Source organism: Ambystoma mexicanum, chromosome 5q (genome assembly GCF_040938575.1).
Source record: "Ambystoma mexicanum isolate Mex_15411 chromosome 5q, UKY_AmexF1_1, whole genome shotgun sequence".
NCBI classification, from domain to species: domain Eukaryota; kingdom Metazoa; phylum Chordata; class Amphibia; order Caudata; family Ambystomatidae; genus Ambystoma; species Ambystoma mexicanum.
In genome coordinates this window covers 86,886,406-86,913,327 of record NC_090933.1, presented here as the reverse complement: position 1 = coordinate 86,913,327, position 26,922 = coordinate 86,886,406, and the positions used below count along the sequence as shown (strand labels likewise).

The 26,922-nt window shown below is 45.0% G+C and overlaps 1 protein-coding gene across 8 annotated transcripts in view; it reads left to right on the top strand.

The window, feature by feature from the left end:
- Positions 1-26,922, top strand: part of PTPN3 (protein tyrosine phosphatase non-receptor type 3) — a 2,254,194-nt gene that overhangs the window by 725,794 nt on the left and 1,501,478 nt on the right. For all 8 annotated transcript variants that reach the window (XM_069620560.1, XM_069620561.1, XM_069620557.1 and 5 more), the window contains 2 exons: positions 17,781-17,825; positions 24,362-24,414. In XM_069620560.1, coding sequence (XP_069476661.1) covers positions 17,781-17,825; positions 24,362-24,414 — 98 coding nt within the window. The remainder of the gene's footprint in view (positions 1-17,780; positions 17,826-24,361; positions 24,415-26,922) is intronic.

Sequence of the window (26,922 nt, the reverse complement as noted above, 5' to 3'; positions counted from 1 at the left end):
TCTTAAAGGGACAGAGGAAAAAGCAGGCACAATGCAAGTATTTTTGTAAAAGGCTGAAGAAAGTCAAGTATTTTAAAGATACTGATGCAAGCACACAAGATAAACAGGGAAAACTAGACTTATCACGTAGTCTCACCACCCCCGCCCCCCACAGACCCCCAGAGATGCAGTTGCCAAGAAAGGAGCTAAAGGCTTCAGCTGGATATTCATGAAGTTGGGGTACAGCTTGGAGAGGGTATTGTGTCACCAGCCTGCTTGGGTATTCCTTAAGAAAATTAGGAAGGAGGACATGCAATGTACAAATAAATTAATAAACTGGACAAGATCAGTTGAGACTAAATTCCCACAAAATATCTGACTGGAAGGAGCTTGCTGTCATTAGAAATAGTAATGCAAGTGGAGTTTGCCACAGTATCCCACCCTCTCCAATTGCTAATTAGGATATATTAGCAAGTATACTGAACCTGTAGTTTGTCATATGCAATATTTTGTGGCATAAATATTGAACACATCAAAGTTTAAAAGGAAGGAATTAGGAGTTAGAGCATAAAACATCTTTAGGGCAGATAGCAGTGTGCAGAGACTGCACAGCACGAGCTCACAAACTAGGACCAAGCCAGCCACGAAACTCTGTGAAACAAAAAAAAACGAGCATGTTTACTGTACAGGTATGGGAGTAGTGTGACCTGGGGCTGCTGTAACCTTTACTTCTGCAGGTTTCTTTGTGGCTTTTGTCTTCTTTTGGTTTGACTGTCTTGGCCCACTGCTGGATCGCAGGAGAAGTGCTCTTTCTCTCAAGCACCCTGTGATCAAGGCTTCATGCGATTCCTTGCCTTGGCATTTTGGTAATGCTTGGCCAAGGAAGTTTTTACATAGTCTTGTTTCCAGGAATGGGTATTCAACTTCAAACCTTAGTTTACTTTGATTATTGAATAATCATAAAACCATCACATTTATAAATACAGTCAAAAGTACAACAATCCCCCACAACAAAATAAGCACAAGTACGATCCAATTTTCTGAGCAATCCTAGGAATTTGCCAGGTAAATGAAATGGGTTCTGACACATTTTGTTTGAACATTGTGTATGAACTGCAGGACCAATGCATGGCTTTAAATTGCCTGGAGCAGCAAGCTATTTAGCTCTAGCCAAGGGGATACTGGTTGGCTTGTAGCCAGCAGCTACCAGTAGCTACTTTTGACTCTCCAGGCAATTGGTGCCTTTCAAACATAGCTGTGAGATATTAACTATGTAGTTCTAGGAATGTGTATGAAAGAGAATGAAGGACATATGTAAGGGACATTTAAAGGATATTGGATAATATATAATGGACAGAAGGTTAGAGTGTGCGTCTTGTGGACAAGTTGGATTTTCTGCGCATTAGGTACTGCCCGACAAGTGATACCCTATGGCCAGAAACTGCTTTTTGCTCCTGGTCAACCACTCCTAATGTTGAGCCCTGCCAATGGACTGTTTTGTATCTTCCCGTGGAGGAACAGAAAGGGCTCATGAGACCAGCCAAGAGATGGAGCTGGCAGAAGGCTGGCAAACCTGTGGAGCTGAGACTCAGAGGGTGGCCTGTCCCCCTTTATGACTTAGTCAGGAGGCCGTCCGATGCAGATGGCGTGGGCTGCAGTGGAGCGTGAGGAAATATGTGGAACTCTGCAGGAGAAGCTCTGCCCCACTGCCAAGAGAAGTTACACGACCACAGGAAATGTGGTCGACTGGTGCAGGCTTCAGCCGATGCTGGGGTCCCATGACAAGTCAACGGGAAACAACAAAACGCACGCACCGATGCAGAAGCCAAAAGCAAAACTAGAGCAGCGCTGCCACGTCTCCCGAGGAACTCCACTGTACGTTCATGGAACTGGGAGCAAGTCAGGCAGACCCACTAATACTCCAGCCGGACTGTGAAGGTGAATAACCCAAAAGGGACTGAAGTAGAAAACCACCCAAACTGGGGTGAGAAAGTGAACAGCCCAAGTAGGGCAGACACAGCTGGGGGCGAACATCCAGATACTCTAAGCTGTGGCAAGAGGGTGTATAGACAAAAGATGTGCAAAAGCACACTGCCCAAGCTGAGACAGGTATCAGGATATCCAAAACCGGATTGAGAAAGTGAATATCCCAAGATGGAGGCTGAGAGACCAAACCGCCCAAGTGGGGTTAAGAAAGCAGATACCCCAAGAAGGTGTGTGAATTCTGAAACCCCAAGATCGGGAGAGAAGTGGGCTGACACTAGGTAAAGCCCAAGAGGGGGCTGTGCAACCGAAGACCCGAGGGAGGGGTAGGAGCCGCAAAGATTCTGAACTAGGCTGTACGCAGAGAGACTATCTCAGGGTGGTCAAAACTGGAAATGGATAGCAGGCCACGGGGGTGCGAGAGGCTGCTACAGAAATTCCATAACCGACCAGCAAAAAGCCACAAACACATTGAAAATTGGTGTTGGAATGTTGGAAAGACCCAGAGACATTGGTTGGAATGCTGCTTGGAGCAAGAAATCCTAGTCTAACACCAGAATAATATAGGGCGGGTCAGAAACCAGGAATATACCATTTGGGTAAAAGCCTGTTACCGATGTTGTGTTATGATTAGCTTCCTTTCCTTCGTAGTGGTAGGGATAGGATCAGGTTAGTTGGTTTTCTAAATGGCAGGCAGACTTTACTTTGCTCAACATCTTGACGTGCACCCCTTTTAATCTTTTCCTTTGCTAAGCATAGGGATGGAACAGGGTTTTTCCAAGAGAAATAAAATTACTACGTTAAAATCACAATGAGTTATCAATCTCCTGATCCTGACTTGCCACACTTTTTGAAACATTTAATGATCTTTGTTATTTTGCGATGCATCACTTAAAATGCTATAAAATAGACAAACACTGAATAGCATCTATTGATGCAAAAAAATGCTTTAACGTGGCTGAGCCACCTAATTTTATGTTCCTCCTGCATGTAATTAAATGTCTTCAAGTATAGCTTTCGGTAAGGTAGCTTTGAGATTGGCCCAGGTGCGATCCACATCAGAGCGGGTTCTATATAATATTGGTCTTCAGTGAATCAAAAACCTAACTCATGATTTACATAGCATGAAGGTGCGCTCTGCGGGAGAGTCCGTAACACCCAACAAAACCTAATTCATATGGATTGTAAAGTGGATGCTTGCTCCAGTCGCCAGATCACAGCCCCATATAAGCCGATAGAACAAGCCTTTGCGTGGTATACCTTAATCTTCATGGCCGGTGGCTGGACTCTAGACTTGGAGAAGCGAAAAATCCCTGCTGTTGCTTAGTACATGTTAGTTGCTTGCTTCTTGATGTGCTTAGCACCATGACCATTGGCAGAAAATCACACTCCAAGGTAATGAAAATGCTTGACCTTCTCCAACGGGCAGCCATTCACCAAAACACCCTAGAGAAGCAACTTAATTTACCCTTAATCAGTATAGAGGACTCGTCGACATTTTTGTGTTTTGGGTCTGCTATAAAATGCACTTAGCCATCAAGTAACCTTTGCAGGGCGATCTGTGTGCATGCTCGCAAGACATCAGCATATGGCAGGCATTTTGCATGCAGCTGTGGGATGTCCGGTGTTGATTGCTCCAAAATAGATTGGAGAATGTTTGTGTAAAGATTGAGTAGAATTGGAGCCAGGTCACAGCCTTGGCTCAACCCTCGATATGGTCTGAATGCCGATCTACAGTTGCCCCCTCCACTGTTTCTAACTACACACACTATTTTGGTATGTAAAAGGACTATATGTTTCAACAGCCCTGATGCACTACCCATATCTCGAAGGATACTCTATAAATGGTTGCTGTCCACCAGATCAATGCAGTGGACAGATCCAGAAAAGCCTTGTAGTTACATTATGTTGATTTATCCCACACAAAGATACCACACAAGAGCAGTCTCCAGGCACTCGCGTGGCTCTGCAAGAAAGAGGACAGAGTTGATTAGTGAGGGGAGAATGCTTGGATAGGTCCAGAACCAGGAGAAACTGGCATCTGTGTGTGTGTTGCCTTACAGATGGTAGGTTGCGCGCACTGGCTTGTTTTATCCATAAGGTTAAGGTCCATTGCCTGGGATGTTTTGTGTGTGGCTGTTTGTTGTGGTGGGGTGTGTCTGTTTTTTATGTGTAGCTTGCTAATATTTAAGGTTGTGCGCACTGGCTTGTTGTGCCCGTACGGGATTAGGTCCAGTGGCCGTGTTTGTTGTAAGTGTGTGCTGCTTGTGTTGGGTGTGTGTTAGGGTATAGGTTGGCTAGCCCAGTGGGCGTGTATAGTGTTTAGGTGGTGTATTTGAGGAAGTGGAAGAGGGGGGGGTGATTAGTGCTTTGTCTACTCGCTAAGTTTGTCTCTGGTTAGTCTACACAGTCCTATCTGTTGCGACAAATTACTCATCTCCACAATTCTATCTGAATGTGATGCATGGCTAACCTTCACAGTTGTATCTAAGGGTAATGCATGGTTAATCTTCACAGTTCTACCTAGAAGTGACGCATGGCTGAACTTCACGATTCTATCTAGGTGTGACGCAAGGTTAATCTTCACAATTCTATCTGAATGGGACATGCGGCTAATCCTCACAATTCTATCTAGGTGTGGCACATGCTTAATCTTTGCAATTCTAAAGTGTGATGCATGCTAAATCTTCACAATTCACTCTTCGCTAGTTTCCTTTCGTATAGTATACTTTAAGGTTACCAGCATGAAATGCAATCTCTAAGTCACAGTGAGGAAGGGCTCCATGTATGGTTGTAGATCCTGCTTATTGGACTACATTCCATAGAACAGGTTATTTGAACCATTTTTGTTCCCTCACAATTTTGTATATTTTGAAGGGCTTGGGGTTTCATCCCAAGTCATTAAGGATAATCCAGACGTGAACTCCTTGCTCACTGCACCTTAGAGAGGCTCAAATTCACATAAATGAGGTTACCAGGGTCCAGAAAAAGGTTTCTGGGGTTGCTGATGGTACTCTTGTTCACAGGAGAATTGCCTAGCCTTTTGGTGTTGGACTGCCCTTGTAGGCGGAACCAGGCTGATATGCAAATAGCTTTTTCAAATGGATTGTGTCCACGTATTCCACATCTTTGATATCTTCATCCAGTGTCAGCTGCTTCAGAAACATTTTTCTCAGTAGAGGGCGCTGTGTGTCGACTTGTGCCGCTCGACTGCCTCCGTCTGCTCTAGAGCATGGCGTCGCCGACTGTATATATCGACTGTATATATAGCACGCACTGCGCCTGTGACTTCAGTTCGGTTTTTCCGCTGCACAATTTGCTTCGGAATCAGTTATTTGACTTCATGTCAACAGATTTTTTTCAAAATGCTGACTTCTAAGACAGGCTTTAAGAGATGTGCTGAGCGTGGGTTGAAGAAGTCCATTACAGACCCACCCCGCATTTGTCTCTGGTTCCTGGGAATCGAGCACAAGATAGAAAAAGGCGGTTCCTGTCGGCCTATGATGGGAAAGGCGCTGAAGGAGAGGGAGAGGAAACTCGCTGTGGGCAGGCCCCCATCCAAGTACCCATCGACAACTCCTTCGAAAAGGTCTTTTGATGAGAAGAGCTTGAGGGTTCAATCACCAACTTGGATGTACTCTAAGAAGCTCTTGTGGCCTATAAGTAGATTGCACCACTCGTCATCCTCCAGAAAGAAGGCAAAGACAAGGTGCCCTGGATCGAGCTGTTCGTCCTCTGACTCCTCGCCCAATCGCAATGTCATCTGTCTAGGTAAGTCGGTTTCTAAAGCTGAGTTGGAATATTTTTGCTATGAATGTTGAAGCCGGAGAAGTGCTCTGATGCTGAGAAGTTGATTTGTGCTCACACACCCTCAAGCCCAGGCCCAAAACTGTCGACCCCTCGGAGACTCACGATATGGAGAGGCCAAAACCTCATCCTTTGACTACCTCGACGAGTCTCGGGTCGGGTACTTCGGCGTTGAGTTTGTCAAAGCTTTGAAAACACTTGTGTATAGGCGTGTTATAAATGCCTTATCATGCCATAAAGCTATCGCCACTGATGGAATCCTCCTAGGTTTGCAAGCCTCAGCCAAGAAAATACTTGTTTAAGTCAATCTCGTGATGGTGCTGGTGTTTCCACGTCCGCCTGCAGGCGGGTGGTGTTAAACCCGCCAGGTCAGACCTGGCGGGAACATCACCTCCCGCCTGCAGGAGTATGGATCGGGCGGTCCGGAATTAACAGTGGTGGCGGGTATACCGCCACTGTTAATTCCTGACCGCCCGACCTGTAATGAGGCCCAATATCCTCGATTTTTGAGGAAGATGAGGCAGGCTTCTGAACAGGACACCACTCCTTTTGGCCTGGAATTTAGTACACCTTATGTTCCTGAGGCCTTCATTTCAGAATAAGATGCCACATCTGGTAGAATCATTGAAGGATGCGAGTGGCTTTGAAACCTCTCCTGAGGAGGAGTTGCCAGTCCAGAGCCCTCTTCTCATGCAGATGCCTCTTACAGGGCACTTATGATTAGGGTGACAGAATATCTAGGTTAGGGTAAGCCTGGTGCAGTTTATGAGCAGGATGACCTGACTGATATTTTGGATGGAGGCCCTCAAAAATCCCATTCTACCTTTTCACACTGCTCTGAAGAGTAGAGTGCTGAACAATTGGGAATCCCGAGGTACTAACTCTGCAGTTTGTAAAGAGCTCACAAGGAAGTGTAAGCCTTCGTGTGCGGATCCAGACTTTCTGTCTAAACATCCGTCCCCTGAAAGTTTGATAGTGCAGACTGCCACCTCATCTACGGCTGCTGCCTACCCGACTACACCACATGACAAAAGATTTGACACCTTGACCAAGAGTTTTCTCTGCCAGTAGCATGGCTTTAAATCCTTAAGTCCCACCTATCCACCTAGGACATTGCTCGTCCTAGGTGGATGGGATTCCCCATTATGAGCATTTTTCTTGTCAGTTAAGTGGTTTTAAAATCTGTCAACGCTACTTGTGCTCTGGCCAAGTTTACCTTCACACTATGGGAAGTCATTGCCATGGCTGCAGACCATATCCCAGAAGGGGGAGTAAAGGTATGGTTTCTTAAGCATCATTAAAGATGGAAAAGGAGGCCATGTGCCTGTCGCTTCAGACTGGGCTTGATTCAGCTGACGGTGTCAGCCGGTCCATGGCAGCTAGCACTGTTTTACGCAGGTTTGCTTGGCTCTGTAAATCTGGATTTGCGCCTGATGGTCAGGTGAGATTGTTAAACATGCCCTTCGTTGGCTCCGACCTGTTTGGCAGCAAAGCTGATGAGAGCTTAAAAAAGCTCTAATCATCCAAGGCAGCTGCAAAATCGACTGATGTCACAATTCGGCAGCCGTAGCAGACCCACCCGGCTCTGCAATCTTGAAGGGGCCGCTCCTTTAAATATTATTCATCATTTGGAAGGACAAGGATTCAGGCCACACAAAGGGGCCAGAGAGCATTTCCTTGCGGTGGACGAGGTGGTAAACTCCTCCACCCCCCAAACCGCTGCAGCCTCCTTACCATCAGCTGCCATCACAGCTACACCAAAACTTTTCTGAGGCCTTGGTCCTCAGGAACGTAATGTGGGGCAGGCTGACTAAGCATTTGGACGGGTGTTGAGGCCTTAGTGCCGAGGCTTGGACCTTGCAAACTATAGCCCAAGGTTTCTGCCTCCCTTTCTTTAGAAGGCCTCCTTATTGCACACCAGGGAGCCACTCCCTCAAGGTTCCAGATCTGGTCCTTCTGCAGGAGATTGCCACTCTGCTGGAGAAAGGTGCCATAGATCCGGCACCTGTGGCAGAGAGGAACTGGAGGTGGTACTCCCACTACTTTCTGATCCCCAAGAAGGATGGAGGATTGAGACCCATCTTGGACCTGAGATGCTTGAACAAGTTCCTGAGGAAGGACAAGTTCAAGATGGTTACTCTCTCTCTCAAATCCTCCCGGCCCTCCAGCTCCAGGATCGCATGGTTTCATTGGACTTTCAGGGTGCTTACTTTCATGTGCCTATCCATCACAAGCACAGGGGGGAGAGGGAGATACCTGAGGTTCGCCATTGGCAGTTCTCATTTTCAGTTTTGGATTCTGCCATTCGGGCTTAACTTCGCCCCAAAGCTTTTCACCAAGTTAATGACGGTAGTGGCTGCAAGTCTCAGGAGGGATAGGGATTCACATCTTCCCCTACTTGGATGACTGGCTGATCGGGGGCCATTTCCACTAACAGGTTCTGGAGCACCTCAGCATCACCTGCCACTCTTCACAAGCTGTGCCTCTCCCTCATGGTACCTTCTCAAAAACCTCAAAAGGAAAGCCTCGCCACCTGAGTTTAGGGCTCATCACATTCAGCAGATGATCATGAAGTTTCAGAATGCCCAACTTCTACGGCCTTCGATTTTCTAAGGTTGCTCGCGCTTATGCCATCCTGCGTGCGTGACATATTTTCTCCATATTACTACCTACTCTATTCTTTCTCACTCTATATATCTTTACAGGTTTTCAGTTGTACTCTCACACATTACCAGTGCAGTTGGTCAATTTGGGATGCATGGTATATTACTGACTCTGCTCTGTACTCTTACACATTTCTCCCTACTTGGTGATCGAGTCTTCTTTTCATTTCTTAGAGGTTTTCCAAGCGGCCATCTTTAGTTCTTCTCTCCTATATCATATGTTTGTCACAAGGTTTCTCCATTGTCTTTCATTTTAGAGTAATACCGAGTGCATCATTATCACTTTTCTATTTTATTCATCATTTCTTAATTCGTCCTTTGTTGATTGCTCGTATTCTCAGCTACCACACAGACCTGACCAGTGACTTTTACCAGTCCGTCCTTTAGTTTCATTAATATGCATCTATGGCGACCTTAAAAACAGAATCACTTGCGCTAGCAGCGGCTGTGACTTTCAAGGTTACTGCATCCCATACTTACGTTGGAGCAGGTAAGATCCCTCTCCATTCAAAATCTTCATGTTGAATTAAACATGGCAGATACTGAGGGACATCCATACTCACGGCTCCTCTTCGCATCTACTTCGATACTCACGGTATAGATTTCTTCCTTGACCCGTTTGCGTTCGTTCATGAACAGCATTTCTAATAGCCCCCTAACATAGGAATTGTATTCCAAAGACTATCTATCATATGGCCCCCTTCCTGTTTTGAACCGGCCCCTTTGGCTGTCTCCTTACAGATCTTGTCTTCCGTCTCTTAGACAGGAATTATTATAGCATCTCAACCCCAAGGGTTCTCCCCTTGTTTCTTCATTGATTCAATCAATGTTTTCTGTCTTCATGCTTCTATCTTTTGGTGGTGTAGAATCGCAAATGATTGGCACAATGTTTTACCACACCATTAGTTTTAATACACATTCTATATGCACCTTTCTTTTAGTTTAGTTCACCGAGAACTACGATCCTCTTGACTTTTTTCCTATATATCACTCAAATATACTAGTACATGAGATGAACAATCCTGAACATCTTGATTAGTAATTTCAGCTAATTCAAATGAGTTAGCTTGTACTATGGATGCATTATACATCGGAAATCACTGATTATAACATAATTATTTGTTCATATGACTTGTTTTCATAAATAAACTGTCCTGACAGTATGTCTATTATATGGTTAATTGCACCTGACGAAGGCAACATTTTCCTGAAACGCCTTGTGCTGACTTAGTTTTGAATATAAAAGAAGATTGGAATATAAAATGTATCTCGTACCTCCATTAAATTTTTGGGGGAAATTAACATTTGACATTTAATATAAATGTGGCTGTCATTTTCAGCATTAAAGTGTGCAGGGGGCGGGAGTGTCGGATACTCTTCGGACACCATTTTTAATTGGGGGTCAATACCCCATTTCTTCAATTTATTCCAAAGCTTTGCTCTTAAAATAGTATCAAAAGCGTTGCTGAAGTCTATGAAATAAACATATAATCTGTCCAACGTTCTGCCCTTACATGCTGCAGTAAAATATTGCAATATACGGATATTATTTAAGGTGCTGTGACTTTTTCTAAAGCCCGTTTGAAAGGGAGGGATGAGGCCTTCTTGTGCCCATTTGTTTAGTTAATTAAGCAATATTGTAAGCGAAAACCTTTTGTCTTGCATGTATCATAGTCAGTAATGTGTAATTTACAGGCTTCGCATGATCTCCCCCTTTGTACACTGGTATCATGATAGATCTAAGCCAGCTACCGGATACGTTACCATCTTCTAAGATTTTACAAAATAGCTGTTCCAAAATAAAAGCCCAAAATCTGGGATTCTCTTTTAATTCCATGTTAGGCATTGTCAGGGCCCAGAGCACGCAAATTTTTAATTGTTTTATTAATTCCAAGGATATCGTCTTATGCAAATCCTTCCGAGAAATTAGTATTCAGAAAATATCTATTAACCATTTCCTCATGGCTGCCATGGACAAAATATAATTCATTGATTGCGCTCATCCATTCCCGTACACTGATGGAATTAGTCTCAATATTGGTCAGCCAATTACTATTGCTTCTAGCAAATGCCCAAAACCCCCTATAATCCGATTTCTTTATAAGTTCAAATATATGTTGTCAATTGGCGATATCTGTCGAGGATGTATGTGCTTTGAGACCCTTTTTATGTTGGATGGTCGCATTATACTTTTAATGTTTTTTTTTTTACCAGGTGAGATCAGGTTCCTTATTCCTTATCTACCTTAGAGTGTAGTCTTATGGCTAGCAGAATCTCCATGTCAAAATGACCAGTGTGACTGCTATCTTGTTTTTTATAGCATGTATTCAAATTGAGATGGTGCTTTAGTGCCAGCATTAATCTCGGAAATTCACATTGGTTGGCAAGCAGCCAATTGTATATTCAATGACAATTCATTTTAATCAAGTTGTTAATCTTGTCACTGTTCTTATCATTCCATATAATACGGTTTCCAGGGCATTTAACCGATACCCGTTCATTATAATTTCACATTTTCCCTAGTTTAGGTAGGATGTGTCCAGGTTAATACAGCATGGTCACTAAGCAAATCAAAAGATATCATTATTGCACCACATCTGTGCCAAAGATTATTATCTACATATAATCTAGGTAAGAAGAGCTAAGATCATCAGGCCAAGTGTTTTGGATAAGATCAAATTTCATGCCTATGCTATTAAGACACCAGAGATTATAAACATTAAAAACCTGTGCCCATTTAGCGTCCTCATCACTCAGAAGTGCAAGGTCTTCTAAATGACGGTCTTCTGATCGATCTAAAGGAAGTATTATATATTTCTTCAGAGAAGGGGCATTCAAATCTCCAACAATTATAATACTACCACCTGGGCAGTACAGCGACCATCTAACAATTTTGTCTAATGATTGCAAAATTACATGGACCCGTACCTTACCCGGCGGAGAATAAATATTAATGATCAATGTATTGGTCTCCAATAAGGGTGCATACAATATTACTGAAAGTAATTACAGCAATTTTTCTTCGGCACAAAAAAGCGGAATGGAGAGAAAAGATTGAATACCAATGGCAAGGCCACCTATTGGTCTACCACAGAGACCGTGCATAGCCTTTCTAGACGTAATGCTGCAGCCCTCCATAGTGAAATCTACTGCCCAGGTTTCCTGGAGTATGAATGTCACTCGATTTTATGAGGGACTTGCCTTCCGGATGCTTCAAAAATTAATTAAAGCCCTTAGTAGTCCAGCTGATCCATTTTAGAGATCCTAAATTATGATAAGGTCAATATTGGAATTATGCTAACTTGTGCTGAGTTCTATTCATACTACAGGAGCTGGGTTGGTCAAAGTTCAGCCCACTCCTCTCCCCTGCTGTCTTATCCACCCTTGGATGAGTCCGGTTCGGAAATTGTTCATTTTCTACAGGGATACGTTGTTTATAGATGACAGTAAATTTATATCCCAAATATAGTAATTCAGCAGTGCATGAGTCAGAGCAAGATAATAATAGCAGGCGTGATGAGTTCAACAAATGCCCAGTTAGTCGGACTATTCCATTTGGGTAATTCGATCCGCAAAAGGTCTCTATTGTTTATTGCAGACAAACGTGGTATTTGCTCCAAAAGAGATAATACGCTGATCTGTTCAGAAACAGGCTATCACTGGTGGGGAATAGCTCCTAATGTCTGACCAGTTATTCCCCTCTACTAATGGATTTCATATGCCCTCTTCGCTTCTCATTCTGTTGTGAGACCCTGTAGAAGGACACATGGTGATTTTAGGCAGAACTGTTTCCATAGCAATAGGAAGATCCCGCTTTGTGGCTGTATATTTGTTACCAGTAGTGACATATGTTTGTTGCCCAACTGGAGGCGAGATTATTTAGAAGCCATCTGTTCAAAGGGCCCCTCAATTCCTCCTGTCTTATCATCCTGTTACCCATATCGGGGGTGATTGTGGTATTTTCGGTCAGAGCTGGAGTAATTGTCTGGTTTATGTACCTACGTTTGTTTGTGTCAGCCTTTTCCTTGAGGACTTCCACCCTTTTGACACTGGGAGCCGGATTCCAATTAAACTGTCTTTTTTGATGCTTTCTTCCTTTTGGTTTAGTTTTTATCTTCTTGGCTGAAGTTTCGAGCATAGAGATTTGGTGGCATATTATGTCAAATGCGTCTTGTTCAGTTTCAGCAAAATAGTCACAGAATTGTTCAAGCTACCTAATGGAGTTGATGCGGTCATTCCTTTGCTGGGGAGCAATAGAGTTTGTATCATTCTCATATGCCAGGCAAGAGCTCTCGTGAGTAGGGTTATTGACCTTAGACGGATGAGTAATGGGACTACTGCGATTAGCCATACTTGCTTCATTAAGGTCTACAGTTTCCATGCTTCTTTGCAAGATTATGTCGACCACTGTGACTAAGGTGCACATTATTCCTTGCTGTTCTTCTGCTGTCCTTGTGCAAAGTTCAAATAGCGCCTCTACTTTGGCTAGAGTAGTGCTCATCGTAGATTGAAGCCTTGCCAGGTTTAACTGCACGCTTTGTATATCCGGGAATTGCACATTGACTTTGCCCTCCATCTCCTCCTCTGAAAATTCAGAACTACATATCAGTGCCTCTAAATTAGGACTGGCCGACACATTTTTGTCTCCATAATGTCGCCACATACAACATTTCCTTACCCGAGCAAATTCAGTTTTTAAATTAAGGCACATATTTAAAACAGACCCGTCATTGTCAATGTGAAGAGTGTAAATTGTTGCTCATAATCACTTTACTAGGGGTGTCTCCCGGTAATGTAATAGATTGCTGATCATTATCCACTGTGACCGGCTGCAACTTATCCAGACATTAAGAAGCCAATAATTTTGGGTTGTACAATATCTTGATTTTCAATGGGTCCCCCCACGTCTCGATTACCCTTCTTAGTACAAGGAGTTACCTTAAGGCTCTCCACATGTCTTGAAAGACTCTTCTGTGTTTTTCCCCCCCTTCTTGCCATCTCGCTCCATAGACCAGGATGACACAGTCTCGCCGATTTCATGGTTATCCTTTCCTGGGTGTGATGCTCACCAGTCGGGGAAAACAGGCTCTACACGACGTGGAATTACAGCCGCACTCCCACTGGCCCTAAGCAGCAAGCTCAGTAAGGGGGCAACAACCTCTAAGGAGGACCTTTCTCACCCAAACACCAAAACACTCAGCTCACTCCGCGGAATGAGGTTTTTAAAGTGGGTGTCAGCTCGCCCAGGCGGTGCAGCAATAGAAATGGAAAGCAGACTAACGTCCTTTGTCTGTAGGTAACGAGAAGGGCTTCAGGCAACATCAAAACACTGAGCTCACGCCCTATGTGTCGGGCTGAGTTTTGCAGCGGATATCCGCGGAAGCTGCTGAACCCCGACATTCCCCTCAAGGTGTAGCACACTGAACCTATTATATACAACTGAGCACGGCACACCCCCGGGGGAAAGGGCGAAGTGGATAAAACAAGAAAACACCAGATTCCTTTGGTATCTGTCTTAGAGCCTCCAAAGTGGACAAAAAGACATAACATTACCTTAAGGATTAGTTATCTTAATTACCTCTGATACCCTTGGGTCTGGCGCGCATTATTATAAATAATAAAACAAAATAATAAAACAAACCTGCTCACCTTCCCAACATCCAAACTGTACTTTTTAAAAGACCATAGCTGGCACTCCTCTGCTTATTGCCCAGAGGAGAAAATTACTTGTGGACTTTTGGGTTTAGGTTGCCACCTTCTCTTAGTACTTCATGCAACCTTCTTTGAGAGAAACTACAAAGCTGAGCTGAGAACAAATTCTTGAGGAAAATCTCCTGGGTCTCTTGTAGCTGTTTTACCAACCTTCTCTTTTGCAGTGCAGCTTCCCTTTTAAAACAAGTTTGTTTTCTAATGAAGAATTGAATTTCCCAGATATACTTTAAGGTGTCCACTCCACAGTTCATTTGAACAAAAGGTTCTTCTATGATAATATTTCCTATTTACAAACGTAATTTCTACTCTCTTGCCGCTTCCTAAGTGTCAGCCTCATTTGTGCAGTTCCTGTGCCAAACACTCTTTTGCTTTTTTAGTTCGAGAGGGTAAAAGAACAAACACATGAACCTGCGGACATGCGCAATTGTCTCTGTGTTAGTTTGTTATCAAAAGTCTATGTGCATGCGCGCCAGGATTCCGAATGGTCCCAATGTCTCTGAATAGACGCGCCTTCAATTTTGAGTAGTTGTACTGTTACAGAGCAGCCGCGCAACATCACCAAATCCCAAAGCAGCTCTTACGCGCACGTGAGCGAAAAAAGTACTTTTGAAAGCCTGTAGCTTTATTAAAATGTCTGCACACTCGTCACGCCAATCAATCACTAGTCCTTGGTTAAACTAGTGAATAAAAATAAGACATACCGTACCCTGTGCTCCGAACTTCACAGAGCTGAACCATCAGCTGGTGTGAGCTTGCGCATACAAAGAAGGCCAGTGCAGACGCGTACCGCAAAGCCTGCCACCAGCTGCCAGTACATAACAGCCGAGTACGCCGTGAGCATTCGGAACTAAGCAACAAGGCTACGCACGGAGCGGCAAGTCTTTTGTGATCACTGTTAGACGAGCAAGACGCTCGCTACTGAAATGTTTTTCTTTACACAGTTTAACAACACTTTACCAACACTTTACCTCCACACAACATAATAGAATAACTATATATTCTTTAAGTATTTCCTCTTATGTTTTACATAAGGTTAGTTAGGCTTTTATAAGTCACTTAGCTTTGCATCTTCAATAAGAACTCCGGTTAACTTCTTCTGCCACCTGATACATTCCTACACCTCCTGAAAATTGCCTCTGCTTGTGAATTGTCTCATAAGGCCCTTCTACTCCTAAGAAAACTGGAACTCCTAGAAACATGACCTCTCAGCTGGGCTGTTGACGATGAAAGGCAGTTTAGCATGCCCATTGGCTGCCCTTGTGTCACTTCCAACCAATCAGAATGACTGCTAAGCACCTCCATCTTGGTTTAGGAGGCTCTCCACACTCTGCATACTGATAGTTAAGGCCAAACCAACCACATAGAAACGCTCTGCACACTCTCGGACACACACAGCATACGATTAGTGAAACAGAACCTGACACTATGACACTTTTGTAGTGAACTGGGAGTGTCCATTCCTACACACGTTTCCTTCATTCCCTGTCAATACTCACATCAGCAAGTGGTTGAGGAATTTTGGGAAAACCATGATCCTGATTGCTCCAGATTGGGCCAGGAGGACGTAGTACCCAGATCTTCTGGACATGTCCATCTTCCCTCCAATTAGCCTTCCCCAAAGAGAACTTGCAAGGGTTGTTATGGTACAATAACAAATCATTTCATGTGGAATCAGGAATTGTGTAATGAAACCGTGTCGGGAATGTGTGACATTAGGGAGTCTACCAGAGTACTATTGATGGCATTATTTAGACACTGCGCAGAACATTTAATTAGATGAAGCCACACAATGTCATCTGATGGTATTTAGTTAAAGAAAAACATATAGATTGTGCAAGAAAAGAGTCAACCTAGTTGCACATTTTGATAATAATTCCTTTAATCAAGAGATTAATCACCGAGACCCGGTATCCACTGCAACAGAGAGAAAATTTAAGCTACATTCTTAAGTTAACCCATGGATATTGTGTAGAATCGCAAACAAACCTAGATGAAATGGGCCACCAGGACTCTATCAAAAGCAAAAATACCAGAGGATCAAGTCACCAGTCGATATGATCCTCGAAATAAGCGATTTCCAGTCTCTTTGCAAGGAAAGCTTCAGCAACTATTTTGCCTAAATTAAAACCTTTTGGTCTAGGTATTGACAAAGGTGTCAGCAGATTTGCTGGAAATGGGTGTACTGTATTGTAGCCCTACTGTCCATCTTCAGGAGGGTTACAATGTTGACCGCAGGTCACCCTACTAACTTTGTCAATTACTTGCAATGGTGATTGAGCACCTTTTTTGAGGACCACTTCATCCCTTCCCCCAGTTAAAACAGATGTATAGCAAGCTCCCAGTAGGAAAGGCTTTCCCCCACCTCTTACTTGATGTTTGTAGACTTGAAGATGGTTTCATATTCCTTTCCTCCATTTAGTGGAACTCCCATTGCAATTCTTTTCTTGCCTCTGTTTATAAACTGAATGTGATGGAACCTTCCATCTCGTCCAGGTTCTGTGATCTAAAGGCCCAGGAGAAATGGTCTGGATGGAAGAAGAGTAGCAGTTCACCAGCCTAGTCTATAATCATCTGGCAAACTGATATTCCTACAGCTGTCATGATCTCCTTTTTTGTACAGAGGCCGTATTTTATGGGGCAAGAGGGGAAGGTGCCATGTCCACCCATCTAGTATGTCTAGAATGGCTTTTTGTCTTTAAATTTGTGGGGATCCTGATCCTTGAACTGACCCTTAGCCATAAGTGACCAGGCTCTTTCTGATTATCGATGGAAGGGTGCACAGCTGGCGGCTACACTTAAAATGCTCCTCATTGATACTGTAAGGAGATTTCTCCAAACCTACACATTATGGTCTTCTGTCTGGTTCTTGAGTCTTAGGATATTGCAACCTGAGTGCCAGTGTGAAGTTGTTCAGAGTAGTCTACTGTATGGGGAAGGCCAGCAGTGATCTTTCACAGGAGCACTCTTGTGAACAGCAACATGTATTCTTTCAGTTTTGCAGTCTAATCTTACATAGCAAACCCTTGGAGACATTGCAATAATTGAGCAATTCAGTGTTGGATCACTCTTCAATTTGACATTGCTGTTTCTTCAGTGCCCTTAAAAGCTAAGTCGAAGATATGCACAAAAGGAAGCAGGCCACAGGTCGACCGCTAATTTAAATCCTTGATAATCTGACTTTCTCTTTCAGTGATGGAGGTTTTCAGATATCAGATTTTTTTAAATCACATTTCCCATTGGTCTAGAATGGTTCTAGGTGAAAGGATCTAAAACAAAAGGATCGACTGCCTTTTTTTCGACACCAAAAGTGCCGGAAAAAAAAGTTTCAAATTATTTTTTTTAAATGGGGGGGTTCCCCCCACACCCCACGTTTTCCTTTTAAAAAAAAAAACTTTTTTATGCATACTAAACTAAAAAATATATAATGAAATATAAAAGCATTCAAATTTATTTTTTTCCGGTCCTTTTGGTTTCAAACAAAGGGCATTCGATCCTTTGTTTTCGATCCTTTGACTGGACACCATCAAGAATAACCCAATACATGTTTTGAATATGATTAGTATCTACAATGTCCTTTTAATGCAAACATAGTAAAAATGTATTGACCAAATTATGCTTCTCCAAATTCTTTTTCAGGCATTTATACTTTTTACAACTGAAGAATGATATTCTTGAGGGAAGGCAAGTAAAATGAATTTTCCTTTTTCCTTTCAAAAGCAACATTTTGGGGTGTTATAGTCAACGTATAGAGAAGGTTTGTGGGTTTAATATTCTGCTTTTCTTTATTGTTCAACCTGATTTTCATGAGTTGTCTCGCTCCCTACTGCAATTTATTTTCTGTTTTGTCATGTCCCTTCTGAACCCTCTGCCCAGTCTTGATTGGAACTCTAATCATTCAATTGTCTCTTTACTTTGATTATTGACTGAACTGCCTTTCTGTGCCTTGAACGAACTCTGGTTGTTACAACATTTGGATTCATAGGCCCATGCATACTAAAGATAAAGATTAAATAAAATCACTATTCTTGCTGATACAAGATAGACTGACAACTGGTATGGAGAGGCATCTTGGGATTTGGGAGACATTAATCAATGTAAACATTTTGGGGTGTGTGGCCAGCACCGCAATGGAGCGGACGGGAGTTCGATCGGCTCTGTCACCGCTGCAATTATCCTGTCTTTTATAGCCTGATTCCTGAGAGTTCTATACACTTCTGATACCTGCATCGATAGCTGACGCACTGGAGCACCATCAGATGCAAAATTCAGAAAAAAACGGAGCCCCAAGAGCGAACCCGAGGCGAGTGAAGAGCGAAGCGGAGAGGGCTCCCGCGCTCCCAAGATGGCCACGGCCGGCGCGTAATGCAGTTCGGGGCATGTCGGGGTGCGGGGAGCGACGGTACTGCAAGCAGACTTGATGGAAAACGCCAGACCATCTCTGGCCCACGAGGAGTCAAACCCCACCCATCCCCCCGTGAGGGATCGTGGCCCTGCCACTCGGGGGCCCTGCGACTGCCGAGCCGGGAAGACTCTTACCGTGACATCCAGCGAGCCCGGTGAGTGGCCCCAGGCACCAGCCCAAACCCACGCACTGGTAAACCCGAGGTGGAAGCCCCTCTCCGAGCCACACCTGCGGGAGACTTTGGCTGAAGAACTCGCCTGACCGGGACTGCCGCCGCACACGCTGACCTACCCGATCCACAGCAAGCCTCGGCCCCTCCCGGGCACACACAATCCCGTGAAACCCGCGGCCACTGGGACTAAATACCACCCCGAAACCGGCGAAACTACCTCTCTCCAAGGATGGGCAAAGACAAACTGAAAAAAGCCTCTACGCAAAGCAAGATGGACCAATTTGCGGTGGCACAGGCCCAGGCCTCGCAGACCCACACACCACAGACACATCCCCCCCCCCCAAGGACGAGACTGCCCTCTCCCTGCGAGACGTGATTGCCGCCATTGCCAACTTCCGCTCCTCGATGGAGATGAAAATTGACAGTATAGCGGCGGATGTCTCCTTTCTGCGCCATGACTTGCAGAAACTCTCCGCTCGTAGGGGGGAGGCGGATCAACGCTTCTCAGGGACTGAAGATAACATTAGAGGCATTAATCAACAACTCTGACAGACACTAAATCGTCTGAAAATGTTAGAGGCCCGTGTGGGTGAGGGGGAAGGAAGATCGCGCCGCAACAATATACGCATCCCCGGCGCAGCATGGAGCTCTTCTTGGAACAATGGTTGGTGGACATCTATGCGCTTAACCCCTTCTCTGAGTTCTTCTCGGTGGAGAGAGCTCACAGAATGCCATTGGGCAGGCCTATACCAGGCGCACGGCCCAGAACGATCATAGCCAGATTCCTTAACCATCGGGACAGAGATGCACTCCTTCAAATGGCTCGCTCTAAGGGTACAATCACCCATAGCGGCTCCCGAATCGCCTTTTTCCCTGATTACACCCGTGAGGTGCAGAGGGCGAGACAGTCGTTTGAACCGCTGAAGACGCAACTATTCGACATGAAAGTAAGATACGGACTGCTGTTTCCGGCCCAACTCAAGATCCACCACAAGGGAACCACAGTTCATTTCACGGATCCGAAGGCCTGGAGATGGGCCGAATCGCAAATTGAAGGGGACTGGACGGCAAGACCGACGGAACGGGGAAGGAGACCCCGGCCTGGGGCGGGTCGTCCCCCTCGCAGGGGGCACCCGGATGCCCAGGAACTAGTGATCCTGGAACAGGCGGCAAATCCCGCCAACTAAGGCGAGGGAAACCAACGAACACTAAGAAGCGATGGAATACCGAACCGAGGAGAGACCAACGTCATATGTGAACCCTAAGAACCACGGAATGCTCAAAGGCGGTATGAGCTGCGGACCCGAGTGGACCCCCTCTGTTCGCCTGCCAGCCAGGACCCCAAGTTTGAGCTGACGCTCTAGTTCCAGATGTCAACGGTGTTCGCGCGACAGGTACTTCGTGTTGGGGTGGAGTATAGGGAGGGGGATGGGCGAGTTTATGTTGTTCATGTTTTAGTATTAACACACGTTTATTACGCATTCACGAAATTAATGAATCACACCACCCAACACACCCGACACATAACAATTCCATGAAACAACCCATAATGTCTGCAAACTTGGTACTGTACACAATAAATGGCGACCACACTGACCCACGCACCAACCCCTGAGCGCCCCAGATCTCTCAAAATAATCACATGGAACGTAAACAGGTTGGGGTACGGAATTAAGCAACGTCTTGTTCTGCAATTCTTGAACAGACATTCTCCCGACGTCGCCCTGATAAATGAGACGCACTTAGCCGGGACCAGCTGCACTTTCTTTCGTAGAACCAACTACCGATTGGCCCTACATACAGGATACACTATGGAATCCAGAGGGACTCTTATCCTGATACATAAACGCGTCCCATTCACATCACTAACAGTTGAACAAGACCCCTGGGTTCGCTATGTGGTTGTTATAGGAACACTGGGACAAGAAACACTGGCCATTGCGTCAGTGTACTCCCCGCCAGGACTGGGAGAGGAACTCCTGGATGAGTTGGTCACCCTTATGGCAAAACACCAATCTGATACGGATTTTGGGGGGCGATTTTAATGACGTCATGTGCAATATAAAAGATCGCACTAACATCAAGGACCGCAACCCGAACACTCCCACCAAACTAGCAAAATTTGAGTCGGCCACAGGCCTTCGGTATGTGTGGCGGCATCTCCACCCTGTAGACGAGGCCTACTTGTTCCACTCGGGAGCACACGGGTCCATGTCCAGACTGGACTACCTCTTCCTCCCAGGCACTCATCTACACAGGGCGACCGCTGCAGACCTACTATCCCGAGGCATCTCAGACCACTCACCCCTCATGACGGTACTGCGCATACAAAGTGAAACCCCACCCCGATCATGGAGGCTGAATAGCTACTATCTGGGCTCCCCTGATCTTGTTGACCACCTCACGGTAGTAACTAATGAATATTTTGAAATTAATACCTCTACGGTCGATGACCCAGTCACGATATGGGAAGCATACAAAACGGTGCTGAGGGGGGAGGCGATTTACTGGGTAGCAGGTAAGAAGAGAGAGCGACTTCGGAAGTTGCTGGAGGCAGAAACTGATGTGAGCGACTCGGAAGCCAAATATGTTCATGACCCAAGCCCGGAGTATCTCAGATCCCTTAAGGGTGCTAGAGAACACCTTCGACATATCAAACTGGACAACGCCAGGCAAGCCCACCAAAACTCCAGAATACTATGAATACGGGGACAAAGCGAGTAAAATGCTGGCATGGCTCGAGAGAAGAGATGCGGGTCAACGCCACGTTAGAGAGATTATAACGCCGCAGAATGGGAAATGCCACTCAGACAGGGATATAGCACAGGCTTTCGCTGACTTCTATGCTACTCTGTACGCCGCCCCAGTGTCCCCTCTAGATCCCTCCCTACTAGACAACATCACCCTACCATTCCTATCGGAACAACAGAGGGCACAACTGGACTCGGCTCTCACCGAAGCCGAGATCGCTGAGGCTGTAGCTCAATTGCAGTCGGGGAAAACACTGGGCCCCAACGGGTTCCCGGTCTAGACCTGGAAGAAACTGGGTGGTGAGAAACTGGCACCATACCTTCACAAAATGTTTCTCGGGGCCCGCGACCAGGGTGCTCTCCCGCCGGACATGCGCAAGGCCATGATCGTCGTTATTCCCAAACCAGGTAAACCACCCGAGCAATGTGCCTCCTATAGGCCTATCTCATTAATCAATAGCGAAACCAAAATGCGAAGCCAAAATCCTGGCCAACCGGTTGCAAGCGGTAATTACCTCCCTGGTCCACACGGACCAATGTGGGTTTATGCCACATAAATTGACGCATATGAATTTGTGGCGCCTCCACCTATTGCTGGAAAGGGCCCCTATCATAGGCAAACCGCTTGCACTTCTTGCCATAGATTTTAAGAAGGCGTTCGACTCGGTTCGCTGGGACAGCCTCTGGGAAACTATGCGAAGAATGGGATTGGGGACAACTTCCACAACTTCTCTACAAAGACCCACAAGCAGAGGTGAAGGTAAATAGGTGGCCCTCTGAACTTTTCCCCCTGGGCAAGGGCACACGGCAGGGATGCCCCTTGTCCCCCCCTTCTCTTCGCCTTCGCGATAGAGACACTCGTCCCTGTGGCTTCGCCAGAGCAAGGACTGGTTGGGATTCAGGTGGCCGTAGGGGCACGAAGACAGGGCGTCTCTGTACGCGGACAATCTCTTGGTATACTTGGGTGACCCGATACAAACCTGCCCCAGGGTAACGCAAATGCTCATCCGATACGGTGAATTCAGTGGGCTGAGAATCAACTGGGACAAATCTATCCTTTTCCCGGTAAAGGGCAGTACACTGGCCATCCCCCAGGAATGCCCATACAAGGTGGAACCAAGCGGCTTCCAGTATCTTGGGATTTGGATATCGGAGGACCTGACGCGCTACGCAGCCCATAACCTCCAGCCGATCATGGACCGTTTTAAAGACAATGTCCGCCACTGGAGGCTTCTCCCCCTGACACTAATGGGCAGAGCCGCCCTCTTTAAGATGATTACCCTACCCAGATTCCTCTATGTAATACAAAACGCACCACAGGAGATTCAGGACGCCGAATTTGACTGCCTTGACTCCCTCCTTAGAGAACTCGTATGGGGAGGGGGACAGCCTCGTATTGCACTGGCTACACTCCAGAGATCGGTTTGGGACAGGGGTATTGGCGTGCCCTGTCTCCGAGCTTACTACTGGGCCTCCCAGCTGGCAGTGGTTAATGACCTACTACATGGGGATAGGGAACTCCCGCACATAAAGGCAGAAATTGCAGCCATCCACGACACTGATCTATTACACCTGCTCTACTAGCCCCTCCACAGACCCCTAACCCAAACAATGGCAACACATGTGTTCAAGGGTCTGGAGACGGGCCCATGCCTATGTGGGATGGAAAGACAAGATCACCACGGCACAACCCCTCTGGCACAATAGTAACCTGGCCGAATTGGGGAAAACCAGACCATGGCCCAAATGGGAGGAGGCTGGAATCACACAGATCGGGGACATCTTGATAGATGGGGAAATCGCCTCCTTTGTAGCATTGCAGCAGAAATTCCACCTTCCAGCAACCAAACGCTATCACCATACTCAACTGACTCACGTCCTACGAACACACATCCAGTTGGACCCCGCTATTCCCGAGTACACACCCATAGAACGCAATATGCTCCCAACACATATCCCTACTGAAGTCACTTCTATATTATACAATGCCATGTCCTCCTTTGCTACTCCGGAGCTTCCTCGTCTTAAATCTAAATGGGAGGACGATGTGGGAGCCATAGACCCAGAGGACTGGATCCAGATCCTAATGCATCCCAGGGAGATTGCTATCTCCTCCAGACTCCGCTTGGTCCAACTAAAAATCCTCCACGGAATATACTACCCAAGAACTATGATGCATGGCTGGAAACGAGCCCCAATCCCGAACTGCCTCCGATGTGGGGGAGAGGTTTGTACATTCATACACATCCTCTGGGAATGTCCGCGGATCCAGACTTTCTGGGGGAATTGCTGCAATGAACTATCCAGGGTGCTAGGCCGCAATATAACAATGGACCCGAAGGTGGTGGTGTTGGGCTCTCCCGATGAGAACACTACTGATAAATGGGAAGGACTGCTCCTATCCACGGCCGCAGGACTGATGAAGTGGAACATTGCACGAAAATGGAGAGCCCCAGAGGCTGCCCGACCAAAGCTTCTAAGATTTGGGACAAATGGGTGGAGAGAGAATCCCAGTAACTTCATGATGCCCTAAGACACTAGACTGAAATGTAGATGGAATGGGCGACAAATGGAGATCATTTGACTCTTATCGTGCCTTCACTTACTGATTCGTTCCTTGAATGCGTATGTTTTGATCTTGTTTTTCTTTTGGTTTTCATTGATTGTGTTGTTGTTTAAATTCAATAAAATTCAATGTATAAAAAAAATATCAATGTAAACATTTCTGTACCAGTAATCCAGTGTTATAATCTTGGCTGTAAACATTTGTGACTAGTGTTGGGCTATGTTAAATATTATTTGCCATGTTTCAGCAGTCTGGAGTGGTTGCGGTAAATTAAGTTAGCTGTGATATATTTGTACTTAAAATTCATATATTTGTTCTCTTTTTTAGGTTAACGTGTCCTCTTAATTCTGCTGTGGTTCTTGCATCGTATGCTGTGCAGTGTAAGTATGTTTGTAAATAAGAGATTGGATGAAGCAAGGTTGCAGACTATCTTTTAGCTTTTGTAAAATTATTTGTGTTGTAAATAATAATTATGTACAAAATATAAAACATTCAAATTAGTGGTAACTTTTTGTATCACTTTAGCCATCATTGTGTTATCTGATAGTCCAACTTTAGAATGTTAGGGGGTAAAAAAAAACGAGCAGGATATCTGTAAGCAAAGCTCAGTGATGATTGAAAATATTCTTGGAGAACTTTTCCATTAAAATTTTCCAGACACAAACTTCCAATTAATGTGTGTCTGTGTCATATGCCATTGATGGTTCCCCATTTGTTCAACAAATATGTTTTGTTTTCAGGAGATCTCTGAAGGTTGCTATGCCTCATTAATGAGTCCTCTGAACTCTTAGATCAGTGAACTACGGGTCTCACCTGCAGGAAGTAGAGCAACTTTCTAGCATCCCTAGTTGTCCCAAAACGCATATTGTTTCTCTTCAGTTACTATCCATAGCATGGAATAATATTCTGAATGTACAGCTCAATTCATCCAACATGTTTTTAAATATTTAAAATGATTTAAGTTTGGATTCTATACACTGAGATATATCTAGCTAGGGTTAGATTGAGGTTCTGTCGTAAATCAAAGTTGACATTTATTTCTAGTTCTTTGAGCGTAGTGGGGTGTTTTCTCTCATAAACTCACACTGTACTGTGATGAGCATTGTATGTTCCAGTTTACTTTCTTTTGTATACTATTGGGTGTTAGGAGAGTTTACTATTCAGTTATCTGCATGGAACAATCTTTTTAAAATCTAGTAATTTTGGTATGCAATCTTTTTTTCTTTGTTTCTTCCAGTAATGTCATGAGTCAGGCCCCCCAGGAGGAGGATATTTACTGTCCACTGCTGAACCTGAACTCAATCCTCTCACTCATAGCCTCCCTCAGCATTTGAAATAGGTTGTTACTTATATCACTTCCTTCAGAATCCCCCGGGAATGGAGACTGCCTTTTCACTAAATGATCTCTTCTATCCCCAGCTCACTTGTGGCCTGCCTCATTACTGGCATAATCTGCCCGGCTTCAAGTACTACGTTAGCAGAAGAGTAAGTCTTGGTTGCAAGTGGGAGTCTTGACGTTGTCTCAACACATGTAAGGGATTCTGTGACCTGGGGAAAACTAGCATATCAGAGCTGCATGCTTCCGGGGGAGTTGGCTCAGGATGGCAGTGACAGAGCCGCTGTTGTCTGAGCATTATTGTCAATAGATGACACCCTCTACAGAGGAGGATTGTCTGGGTGACATACCCAACTATCGATGAGGCCCATGAGTGGAATTTCACCTGGTGAAAGGAAGAAATGTTACCCTTATGGGTCATGGGTAACAGGCCCAAGGCTAGAATAACAGGATCAAGCCCATACACTACCTCCTGGGTCCTCTACCATTGCAGGGTACCATATTCCAGCCAGGACCCTTGCAGACGGGCCAATGAAAGAATTTTGCGCTAGGTGAAACTACTCTACAAGGGATTCATCCCTTCAACCCATGAGGTTCCATATGCTCCTGGCAACCTTTTAAAACTTGTCATCAGGAAAGTGTAGCATGGATCAACCCTCTCACACTCTACTGTGCCTCATTTAAGTGGCGGGGTTCCCAGTTTGTCAGCAGTGATCTTTTGTGGAGGGTTACCTGTATTGATGCAAGAGGAGCAACGTAGATATTGAAGGTCACCTACAGTCAGCCCACACGCAATCCTGTATGCCAGATGGTATCCATGGGAATTGAGAATAGCGGAGTAAGAAGCTATTGTTATCCATCTGCATTCTGTCCACAATTCCAGATTATTGAGCATCTGGACAGAGCATTATATTTTATAAATCCTTTCATCATTAAGGGATTGGCTTTAGGAGTCTTCTGTGGTTTGTCTCTTTCCGGACCTGGTGGCAGTTTACGTTGCTTTGTTGCTCTGCACAGTCTTACAGAAATGCACATTAAACTATAGTGCATCTGGTCCAAACTGTTTTCTTAGCTACCCTATTTCAGACTAATGTAACCTTTCTGCTATTGGTGATATTCAAAGGCACAGTGGTGTTTCCTGTTGACATTTAGACTTCCTACTGGTAGACAATCTAAGCACCATTACTTTCAAAGTTATTGATCCCAATTGTATCGTGTATGGTGGCTACAACCTACATTTGCAAATACATCCGGTATTACCAGCCACTCCACACTCTCATTGATTCCTGTAACAGGACTATTGATTCTTTGTATCCAGTGCGGTTTTAGTTTTTGTAGCCTTGATGCTGCTGGATATGTGCTCAAATTAGGTATAATGTCACTGATGAGTCACATCAGATCAGCCATAGAATGGCGATTCTCTACAAGGCGGATGACCAGTGGTGCATGCAACTATTTTGTGTGCAGATCATGAAACTGTTCTTTGTTTCCAAGAGCTAGAAACAACCCTTTTCAGTCTTCTGAGGTGAATACATTCAGCAACACTGAGATG